Here is a 12,435-nt window from a genome sequence, read left to right as displayed (position 1 = left end):
TTCTAAATTATTGAAGAATTGTCACTTAAGCTGATATGAAGTGTGATCACTGGTCTTCCATGCAATTAGTCATTGTGTTGTTTATATAATTTATGCATTTGGTATATTCCGGGGGAAAAAATTTCTGTTGAGAGTTACCATCCTAAGATGGAAAGAACTAACATTCTGTACAAAAATTCAAAGCATAATCCTAACCTAACTGTATAATTCTTCTTTGCATGGGACATTTTAAAAAATGTTATCTTTTTCCTTTGAAAAAAAAAAGACACGGTAATGGAAAAATCATACTTCAGTACAGTCCTCCTCTTTTCAGCCTCTGATGAAGAATCCTATTTTAAGAAATTGATCCAGGAAGAAAAAGAGTCCCACGCGGCTGCGAACATTCCTAACTAAGGCTCAGCCGTTAAGCACTGAGCCCTATTTTTCCATATGGATTTCTGTTCTTCTGACTGGAGGACCAGGCTTTGAACCATCACGGAAAAACAAAAATAAAAGCTCTGTGACTGTTCTGAGAATCCTAAACACGATGACACTGGGCCAAGCTATGAAGAGAATGGTGGTCAAGGCTCTCTCAGTAGCAATCGTTTCTCTCTTGTGCCAGTTCTTTAAACTTGGGCTTTCATACATGTACAGTGTAAATGATTGTGAAATACCTCCAAATTCAGGAGAAAATGAAGTGGTGCTTGCAAGAAAAAAAAAGTGGGATACCATGTCTGTCTTGTTTGATGTGCATAATAAATATTATCTCTGCCACAGAACTTTTCCAGTCCTGGGGCTGGTGTTTTCACTTCCAAACGAAGGGAGCCAAATGAATTTTATGTAGCATGCCAAGGTTTCCCACAGCATGCCATTACAGAATTAAAAAAAAAATACTGATTTTATTTTGCATCCTCCCTATCCCTAATACTGTTCTGATAAGGCTAATACAAAGAGCTCCTTCTGTGGTTCTTGCCCTACAAAGAGCCATTCATATAGAATAGTGTCGTGCAGGGTGCCTGATAGTTCTGCATTCTCATACACCAAAGTAAGGCTAGAGAATAGTTCTGCCCCATCCCCAGGACTTTTTTTCTGGGAAAAGAGGTAGTGGAACTCAGTGTGTTGCCCTCGGAGAAAATGGTCACATGGCTGGTGACCCCGCCCCCTGATCTCCAAACAGAGGGGAGTTTAGATTGCCCTCCACGCTGCTCGGCGGCGTGGAGAGCAATCTAAACTCCCCTCTGTCTGGAGATGAGGCCACCAGCCATGTGGCCATTTTCAAGAAGTTCCAGAACTCCGTTCCACCGCATTCCAGCTGAAAAAAAGCCCTGCCCATCCCTAATCCAGGCTAGAACCTTGGATTCTGGTTGGAGTTTAAAGGTTTCTAGCACAGAGTCAGCTCTTGCTGGTTTCCATTAGGATCTGGACACATTCCCCTGCCTTGAAGAAGTAACATAAAAGGTGATCAGTGCGGACATTCCTGGGCTAGGAGGACATTCCTAGGGGCATCCACTGTACCAGAGATGCATCTATGTCTCCAAGCAATTTCTACTCCAAGGCCCCATTTCAGTGGCTCTATGACAGTGAATAAATAGTTCAGTTGAGTGCTTGACGCCCACTGAAATGAAGTGAGGGCAATGGTGCAGGTGCATCCTGGACCGCAGAATAGACAGTGAACTCTGCCAATGCCACATCCATCTTCAGTCTCCATGAGAAACGTGGGCTATAAAATTAAGTAAATGAAATACATTTTTTGGCAGGTGCCCATGCAGGACAAAGTTTAAAATTTATTTTCTAAACACAGATGTTTTTAAAGGTCCCTTTATGGGATGGAAACCAGTAAACACATTGCAAGGAAAGTGGAGGTAACTGGAAGTGGTTTTCTCTGTTGGCAGACAAAAAACGGAAAGGACTTTTATTTAGAGAATGCTGCTCCAGTCAAAGGCATGCCTCCATTGAAAGTATTAACACTGCAAAGCCTGGTCTTAAGCGTTTTCTTGTTTATAGTTGTGTATTTGATCTAGGGGTGGGTGAACTCCCCATTCTACGTCCAGCAATAATTTGGCATATATGGACTAATTTCACAGACTTCTAGAGGGATAGGTCAAGATGGGTAGCCATGTTAGTCTGTCTGTAGCAGTAGGAAAGAGCAAGAGTCCAGTAGCATCTATAAGACTAACAAAATTTGTGGTAGGGTATGAGCTTTCATGAGTCACAGCTCACTTCTTCAGATAACCTGAGGCTTCCAGATCTGGGGCATGGCCTCCATCTGTGGGGCTGGTCTAAAATGATTCTGGAATAGGCAAAAACTCTCAACTATTTTGAATCTCTAGAGGGAGTCTGCAGATTTAACCTGTGGTTCAGAACCTGCAACTGGGATATGTCTTTACCAGTTTTCTTAGGTGTAACATGCACATGGGGCAGCATTCTGCTGCCTTAGGCTGTGGTGCACTTTTATGCTATTAGTGGAGTTTTTCCTGCCTTCCTTAGCCACTGGGAAACAATATGAAAGGTGATCAGTGTGGAGGTCCCCATTGAAAGCATGAAAGTCAGACCAGGAACTGAGGCTTCCAGATCTGGCACATGGCAACATTATTATCACTGCTCCATCTGGGGGCCTCGTCTAAAATGATTCTGAAATAGGCAAAGACTCCAAACTATTTTGAATCTCGTCCGGATTGAAAGTTGTCCATGTGATCTCAATCAGCTGTGCTCATGGAAGATTACCGGGAGGAAATCCAGCAACAAAAATGATAATAGAAACTGTTCTCCAGTTTGTAGAAGAAAGTTGGTGGAAAGTGGGAGTGGTGTCAAGGAGCATGTGTGCTTTCTTTAGCACAAGTTTTTGGCCCAACTCATACTATCCAATCCACTGTATATTTCATGGAAAAGGCTTATAAGCACTCATGGCATGTTTAGCCACTAGTTAGGTAGGGATATAAAACATTAAACATTTAAGAAATAAGAATTTGCTTATTGCTTATCTGTTGCCAACACGTTTTCCCAAAGCTTGGGAAACCGGCAAAAGGTTTAGCTGTGTATTTCAGGATCTGTGCTTGCAAAATGTGTTTTTCCATGCTGGCCTTACAGTTCATCATCTGTGCACAAGACTGACATGGGAGCACATTTCTTAACAAAAATCAGCAGCTGAATTAATAATATATAACTATAAGCAGGGATCCATGAGACTCACGGGGGATCCCATCCTCCCTCCACTCACCAGTCTGCCCACTTGCCAGCTCCTGCTCCTCCCCACCCACCTGATTACCTTCCTACTGCATCCATAGGGCATGGTGCAGCAGAGTAGGCAGCGGAAGAAGGATTTCCCATTCCTGCTCTGCCTGGTCATTTGCACTGACAATTTTCTGCAGCTCATGTGAAGTTGCAGCTCACCTGCCCCCTTCCTCTGTTCTGTCAATCCTTCCTGCTTCTCTACCTACCTGCCCATTTGTCCCCTTCGCCAGCACTTTGACTGTCCCGTGGGTGCTGCTCTGCTGACCCATCCCCCTTCCCACTGCTCAGCAAGGAATGGTGGGGCATGGGGACAGCTCCCATTCTCCTCCTCCTCTCCCATCCACACAGCATCCTGTGTGGCTCTCCCTCCTCCTCCATCTCCCATAGTGGGCTAATGGAGAACGGTTGTTTATGCAACCACAGCCAACCTTCTTCTGTTTTGGGGATTGTACCCCTCACACACACACACACACACACACACACACACACACACACACACACACACACACAGCATTTTTTGTAATGTTTAGGATTTACCTACAAACCTGGGGGTTCCCTTAATTTTGTAGGGAAGTCTCCCTTCGCTCTACAAGGACCTGATCCACAGGCTTAAGTATCAGAAGATGGGGCCATGTTCAGAATTAGATATATTGATATGTATGTGGGCTAGATAGATGGCCAAGATTCAGGCAGAAGAATTTCCTCATGCAGGAGCAGACCACAGAAGTCACTATTTGTCATGTTAATCAACATTTAGAAATAAGAAAACTAGCGACTCCACTCTGAAAAGTTTTGGCAGGGCCAAAATAAATAAATTCCACTTCAGCCATATTCCAAAGGGGATTGTGGAATCCAGCGCATACCTCAAGCAGTCTGGTGTGGCAATGGATTGTTGCTGTCACAGTCCAGCCTTTGGCACGCCTGGCAAGTTGTTGTGTAGTGTAGTCTCTACACTGCCCTTGTTTTTGCCTTACAAGTATGAAGTCTTTCTGTACCGCTGCAGTGCAGGTTCAGTGATATCTCTCACCTTCTACAGAAGGGAGTTTTGACTTTCAAATACTTATAGCCTGAAAATCTTACTGGTTTTTAAGGTGTCATTGGACTCTAATCTAGGTGATCTTCCACCTTTTCACACTGGGGGATCAGGAAAGGCTACTATGTTCTAGCATTGTCTCCAATGCTTGACTGAATCTCATCTTGCATCTTATTTCCAATCCAGAAATCATATGATTCCTGCTAGAATCCAGTAAAATCTGAATTTACTGGACAGTAAAATTTATCCATGTGCCTAAAAATGACTTGACATCAAATCATCACGTATGGGAAGATTTCGCTGTATCATAGTTGACATGTGATTAAGTGATGTGGTTGAGGCGACACCTACAGCCCAGGTAATCATATGAATTGCCCAGTGACTTAGGTAAAAGGTCACTATTTAGCTGTAACATATGTGCTTAATCTCCTTGTCGGATAGTGACACACAATGCAAGGATTGTCAGTCTCTTCAGGCGCTTAAACACCAAATCCTGTAAGGTTAGCTTCAATGCATTTGCAACCTGTGCTTGCTCTTATAACCAATGTGGATGAAAAAAATGCCACCTTGAGTGATAATTTTCCCCAACCAATGAGCTCTTCATACTGAAATAATGTTAATACGTTGTCACTGAAAACTACTTGTGCTTCTTGGGTCCATTTCTACATTTAATTGAATATCTCCTGAGATCAGTAATGCCCAGCTTCCCAGTCTGTGGAAGACTGATATCTGGACATGAGCATGGCATGCTTTCAGAAACCCATTTGGCACTTTGCTTATGGGCCTCTCCTATGTACTTGTGCTTCATTTGATGAAATGCTATTTTAATCATAGATACAGGATATGTTATAAAGGAAGTTAATTTGAGCCAAACAAGCATGTTTTTTTATTTTCTACTCCTACAAAATAATATGTTCTCTGGTTGTACACTAAACATGATTAGATAATTTTGTCTCCACTTAAGATGTAAATATAAAATTACTATTCACTTTAAAAGAGATGAGACAAAGATGGAAAGAGAGAGCTTGGGGGTAATACCTTAGTTAACAGTTACATAGCATAAAGATTCTTATTCTTATTGAAGTACACCTGCAGTATACTTCAATCATAAAGCTTAAAAGGGGGGTTAAATATGTGAATTAAATTTTGTAAGCCAAAGAACTATGAACTGCAGTAGAGAACCATGGACTGATAAGATTTTGGACCTTAAAGGTATCCCCTGATGTTCTAACAGACTATGTTGCTATAGAGTAAAAGCAATTGAACTACTCACAATTGACACAGGGCTGCTGCCTAAAATGGCATCTTGATTCTGTATTCTTCTCCATGAGAAGTAGGAAGACTTGTCTATATTGCAGTTTCAGATGGGCAGCCATGTTAAGTCTAAAGTGGTAGAAAAAAATTAGTCCATTAGCACCTTAATAGACTAACAAAAATTTCCTGGAAAATTTTCTTAGTCTTTAAGGTGCTACTGAGCTTGAATTTTGTCCATATTATAGTGTTATTGTTTCCCAGCACCAGCTAACCAGTTATTCCCACAGTAAACCACCTGAAGCAAGTTCTCTGGCAAGACATTTTCCAAATAAGTTATGTCTTTGTGGTGTCATCTGATTAAAGAAATCTTAATTGGTTAATCACATGAATTTTCGTAAGTCTATTTTTCGAATTTGCTTTTTCATGATGTAATGTTTCTAAAGTGAAAAAGCATACTTTGGGCATAATGCTGATGTCCTGCCCATTGGAATGAGCTCAGTAGAATGAGCTCATGTCATGGCTTCACTTGAGAGTGCTGAAATTTGGTGCACTTGAGAGTGCTCATACCCTTTTATCTCAGAATGCTAACAATCTATTGTTGTTTTTTTGAAACAGCAGAAACAAAGTGGTAGCATTTAACAGCCATTATGCAACCAGGATTACCAAGCATATTCACATTGCAGAGGTTAGGGTTTTTTGGTCACAGACTGGAATGTTTTCTACCCTATAATGCTTTTAATGTTGCCCCTGCCTGTCCATGTGGCTACCTCTCTCCTCTGATTTCATAAATGGCAAGGAGTGATGGGAGGAGGTCATAGCAGAAGAATGGCAAGGACCTCCAGTCTCTTTGTATGAAAACTTCAAAACCCTAGAGCTAGCTATATAATAAATATACTTACAAAGGGAACTAGACACCATGTAGATACTTAGCTCTCTAGCAGAAGGAAAATTCTCTTAAAATGGCTGCTAAATCAATGTAGATTTCAGGAAGGGTTTCCATACCAGTATTCCAGATTATTTGTGTCCCAAGTACCATTTTAGATTTTGGATTTAAGATGCTTTGTTATACTTCCAAAAAAATTTCAGCTTCATGGTTCCCTGTAGAGGACTCTTTTGGGGAGGGGGGAGTAGAGTGATTGTTTTACAAGCAAATGTCACAAAAAATGCAGGGAACCTAGTCCTGCCTGTCTGTTAAAGACCCCCCCCCCGCCTGCAAGTTTTCAAGCAAATTGGATCAAGGGTTCCAATTGTGCAGGCCCCTGGACAAGGGGCCCTCTACTTGTCAATATTGTTTTCTATGGTGGGAAAAATTCTGTGCCTTCTCCAGGGCAATGAAGTCAGTAGCCAAACACACAAGAGCAACCACGGGCCAAAATCCTCCAATTGCAAACTGAACCAACAAACCTAATAGAACCAGTGGGTCCCAGCAGAACCATGGACCAGCCCAACACAACCAGTGTAAAACTAGAGAATCCAAGCCACTCAACCTTAACAAGGGGCAATGGAACATGCCCAACCCAACCTGTAAAATTAAAGAAGAACAGGCTTAGACGCCTTAAAATGCCAGCCTTGAATATTTACATAACGGTTTGGGACCTGATTATCACTATTCCAAAAAATCTGGCTCTCTCTTCAGATGCCCAAATATTTTTGGAAAATATCAATAATGTATTTTTGGATATATATTCAGATCCAGAAATATCTAATTTGGCTTGAGTCAGTTAAAATTAAGTCATGAAGGATCATCAGGCCACCTTCACCTCTGACTCAGAAATACCAGCTTGGATTGGACTGGAGAGGAATATTGCATAGGCTGATTAAAGTTATTTCAGAAGTTGGGTGGGTGAGATTCTCACAAAACAATAGCCTCCCCACCAGACAATTTATAGGGCAAAATTGTGATTATCTTTCCCCACACCCCTCGCTTGTATGAGTAACAGATGCTCGAAGAAACCCACACTGGCCATAGGTCAGTAAAGCTATTTTGAAAACTTAGAGTCAATGTAACCAGGTTCAAACTGAGTCTTGCAAATCTGGTGAGGTCAGGGTCAAGGTAGAAGAAAGCAGCTCGATAAACAATGTTGGAAATTTTGTAGGTCAGCCAGGTATTTGAAAAAGGCAAAGGTCAGAGTTTTGGGGACAGATGTTCAAACAATAGGGTCTTGCACATGGAGGTTTTCCCTCGGTTTGAGAACAAACTGTAGTGTTTTTTCCTCAATCTTCCTCATTGCCCATGTATTCTCTTTCCATGTTTCCACATTATTTCTCTGAGCATTCTCAAACCACCTTTGATCCAATTTTGAGAAAACACAGAGGAACAACGATGAAACCAAGGCAAGATAACAGTGGACAATTGTGATGTCAGGAAGCTTGGAATAAAAAAATGATGCAGTTTAGCACCAAGCCAAGGGTAAACTTTGTGTGCTCCGGTGAACTGATAAGGAGGATTGGCATGTTGTATTGACCAATTTCAGAGCTGTGGCAGTTAGACAAGAAAGAGGAAACTTCTGAGTTGGATGTTGCAGATGCAACTATTGTGGATCTTTCCTGTGTCTGCCTCCCCAGATCATTCATTCATTCATGCATTACAACATTTTTACCTCATCTTCCCTTGTGATTCCAGGGATCGTGGAACTCACATAGTGTAGCAACCATTCAGGTCAAGAGGCTTCAGCAGAGAAGGAGAAGGGAAAATCACCTTCTCTTGTCCAACAGCAGAGCTGTGCTGAAGAAAGACACAGGGTGATTCCTCTACTTCCCCCTCCCCATTCCAGCTTCCTGACCTGTGTGGCTGTTAAAACACACAGTACTATGACCCCTGGAACAAACTTTTCCTGGATCGGAAATACCTGTTGGGGGGGAACAGAATACCAGAGAGATCCATAGCCATCAATGCTTTCTGCTGACAGATAGCAGGATCCAACCTTCTGGTTCTTTCTAGTTTGTGAGGCATTTTAGGTGCAGTGCTACAAGTCACTTTAAATAGCCATTGAATCCCATCTCACTGTGATAAATATGGCAAAGATCTTGCTATTTATATTGAAAAAAAGCCACTCAGGTGCTGTGAACAGACACTCACATGGTCACCTGTGACTATCTTCTGGGTAACCAAGCAGAAAACCTTTACAAAGGTTAGTGTTTTCTCTTTTCCTGGCCACAACATACACACGTAGTTTTAAACATAACATGAACTAGTAACTTGGGGAGACTTATTTGCAAGGATGAGTTAAACTGCTCACACAAATGTTTTCCATTTGGTAGTTTGCGTTTTGCGATACTTTAGAAAATGCAGAATTAATTTCCTCATTATAAATTGAGCATTGAAACATGTGCCCAAATGTTTAGATATGACTCTTTTTATAACACTCCCAATTGTGAGCTGTATAGTAGTAAGGCTGTGATCGATTACACCTGTTTCATAAACCAAGATGTATTTTTGAATGTTAAAATGTTATTATAGATGCCTGTTTGCTGTATCTAAATCTTGTATCTCTTTGACTATCTATGTTCAGTAATGATAATTTGAAATGTGGATTTTCTGTAAAATTATATTTCATAAACTTGTTCCAGAGTGTTCTGATCTTATTGTCATTAGAAAGATCCTCAAATCAATGGTGGGTGGGTATTGGCTCAACACACAGTTGAGTTTTGGTTATCATGTGCTCGGAATAAAGTGTGTCTAATGGAGCTCAACAGATAAAGAACTGTGCTTCAATCACTTGAATAATACATTTTTTCCAGTTAGTGACAGCCAACAAGTCTATTGTATGTCAAACAACAGAGTTGTATGTGATTCTTCTTGATGGCTATAAAGGTACCAGGGTAGGAGGGGGCGGGCAGAATGGTAATTTGAATCTCTCTGTTTTGATACCAAAAGCTAATTATGGGTCACTTTAATACCATGTTGTCAAATTAATGTTGCTTATATAGACTTGTAAAACAAACAGTTCAATCCTAAATAGAGTTACTCCAGTGTAATCTCATTGATTTCACTGGGCTTAGACTGGAGTAACTCTTTTTAGGATTGCACTGATAAATTGTAACCAAAAAAAGCCAAGTGGTAGCGAAGGTGACATGAGCCAAAATAATGCTGTATGAAATTTTTGACGATTATAAATTCTTCTTGTCCTAATCCCAGCAAGCATACTTTCTCAAATATATGTCTGAGATCAATCCTAAATGTTCTTAGGATTTTGGCCTCCCTAAAACTTGACATTTATCATTTCAATTTCTGCCCAACATTTGATGGTTTTGGTTTTCAGATCTACAACTTCAGAATGAAGTTCCCAGACTCCTTATTCTGCTGAAATTCCTCTTGACTTAAGTTTGTATAGTTTGGGGATAAACATGAGATATGATACCTATTGTACTCATCTGTATTAGCTGCTGTCTGAAAAAGTCTAACACATGAGTCTTCCTTGATACTTCTTGTTCTAGATGGCTATATTAGATGTCATAAATCCTCTTGACAGTAGAACAATCTTTAAAGCCATCTTAATCACTTTTGGTTAGCATTGTGGTTTGATGTTGAACTTTCTTACTATTCTGGTAATCTTTGCCTTTGTACTGAGGGGCAAGGACTGGCTAAAGAAACAGAGAATAGGTTCAAGGATCATCTTTATATTAGGATCTGTGGATTATGCGGGGACAGCAAAAATTAGTTGAGCATCAAAGGAACAGATAAGAGTGTTTTGCACAAGAATTAAGACATGTTTTAGGTTGTCTCTGGAATAATTTAGTACATAAGCCCAAACAAGAAATTTCTTCAGCTTGTACTTTCTATTTTGTTTACCTAATTACTGAGCTAGCAAGTTGAAATCATGGTTCACCCAGAACCCATATACGCAGCATATCTGAATGGTGATGCAAGTTTATTTACACTCGCATCTTTACGCAAACAATCAGCACATAAGGGAGGGGGTTTCTTCCCCCCCCCCCTCAAAACAAATTCCACTGAATCTGAGGGTAAATGTCAGTTCTTTGCAGAGCTGAAGGCAGTGTTGCAGAGGTACTGCTGCTCATGGTATATGTAATCCCTACTGCTTCCATCTCTGGACAATAGGTGTTGCGATTTTGTAACTGTTTCTAAACCTGTTTGACTAGAAACAATAGTAGAACAGATGAAATTTGTGTACACCATAGAAAATAAAACCTCTCTCTAAAATCATTCCTTGGTAAAAAGAAGCATACAAGCTATTATGTCTAGCAAGATGTTATTACAGCTAGGTTCTTAAAATGCTTCCAATATCACAGCTCTTGAGAGGTTCTGGTCCAGCTGATTGCTAAGAACATAACTGTGAGATCTTCCTTTGGTATGTGTGTTTGAAATGAATTCTTAATCTTTAAGATGGACCTTGTGGCAAATAGTTTCAGTTGCAAAAATCTGAAAAAAGAGCTTTAAAAAAGGCTAAGTTATGCTACCTGTTTTTATCTTTTATATTGTACTTATAGATGTGATCAGCTCTGAGTCCATTCATGGGGAGAGCGGACTATTAATATAATCAATTAAATAAATAAAATAATAAAGATTGTGGAAGATAACACTCGCATCCCATAACAGTAATACAGAACTTTTTAAAGAGTTGTGCTGGGGAATTCCACAGTTACACCACTGTGTTGTACAAAAAAAATGCAAACAATATGCCTTGTGATTTCTAGCTACCATGTGAATGGAAGGATTGTTCTATATACTGAATTTATATAAGTATTTTTTTCAAGGGACAAGGTGGGGCTTGCTTTTGTTTGAGCGTCACTTGGTGATATAGCTTATTCCTTTCGAAGAGAAATCATGAAGAAATTAAAATTACGTTTGAAGTAAATTTTCAATTACGGCATACATGAGGACTTCTGTTTTCTGGGTACATCAGGTATCCAAAACTAAATATTCAAATACATTGTGTTTCTGCTCTAAGGATTCATATATGAGTATATCTCAATCTGAATAATACTTATAGTTTAACCAGTTATTCTCCTGACTGTACAGATGCTTGGATCAAAGTTTTCAAACTTCTTACCTTCAGGAAACACTTTCTGCGTTGGTTTGTTAGCCAAAACTATCTGTGTGCATCTGCCTCAGAATCTCAGCTTGTTGCCAGGGATTCTGGTGTGCTTTAGGATGTACAGTTTGTGTGTGTGGGTATCAGCAAGGCCTGTGACTTCACTGTTATTCTGCATTAATGTGCCCTAAAACTCACTTCCCTCCATTAGGAAATTACAGAGGAAGATTGGTGCGGAGTGTTGTCTTGCATGGAAACTTGCACGGCTGATATTTATCTTCTCATTTAGCAAAGAACCCCAGGATTCCTCAGAACCGGTGAAAATCACCACCATTAAAGGTGTTGTGCTACAGAGAGCAAATTTCACCTGGGGGCACCAACAGACTTCCTGAAACTGCCAAAAAAAAAAGGTTCTGTAAATTATAAAGAGGAAGACCCCAACAAAATTTAGCCTGATGAGAACTGAACACACTTATTTCTCCTCAGGTGGTATAAGGACAATGAAATGTCAGCTCAGGGGAGGAGGAAAATAGAGGGAAGAGAAATTAGCCTGTTTGACCCTAAAAAGCTTACATTAGAGGGTGTGAGGTGAACTGACACAGAGACAGGTGAGCTCTCAGAGACTTAAATCTCAGCAGGCAGATCAATTGTTCTATAATGCTTGATTTCAGGATTATGCGAATAGTAAGCTCTTTACCCCAATGTTTGTCAGTCTCACAGTATGGGATAGGGGAGGAAATTCCCAGTTGTTTATCATCTCATGGTTCTTCATGAAGGCCCATCTTGTTTACTTCACTAAAGACACAATGAGATTTCTCTTGTTTTCCAAGTAGTGTTTGCATGAACGGTCCACTGAACATGCAATCAACTGACATTTTGTCTATGTATTATTACACAGTCTGTTTAGATGTAACACAAAAGGAGTACATTGAGTACAGTAGA

At 40.3% G+C, this 12,435-nt stretch overlaps 1 protein-coding gene across 3 annotated transcripts in view; it reads left to right on the top strand.

The window, feature by feature from the left end:
- GRIA4 (glutamate ionotropic receptor AMPA type subunit 4) overlaps positions 1-12,435 on the top strand; it is a 292,202-nt gene that overhangs the window by 227,218 nt on the left and 52,549 nt on the right. The window contains exon 10 of one of the 3 annotated variants that reach the window (XM_054973265.1): positions 314-346. The exons of the other annotated variants lie outside the window; for them this stretch is intronic. Within the exon in view, the coding sequence (XP_054829240.1) occupies positions 314-346 (33 nt within the window). Of the gene's footprint in view, positions 1-313; positions 347-12,435 lie in introns of those variants that run through there. 3 annotated transcript variants of the gene reach the window in all.

Source organism: Eublepharis macularius, chromosome 3, assembly GCF_028583425.1.
Source record: "Eublepharis macularius isolate TG4126 chromosome 3, MPM_Emac_v1.0, whole genome shotgun sequence".
NCBI classification, from domain to species: domain Eukaryota; kingdom Metazoa; phylum Chordata; class Lepidosauria; order Squamata; family Eublepharidae; genus Eublepharis; species Eublepharis macularius.
The sequence above is the reverse complement of the archived record's forward strand: the minus strand, read 5'-3'. Positions and strand labels throughout refer to the sequence as shown.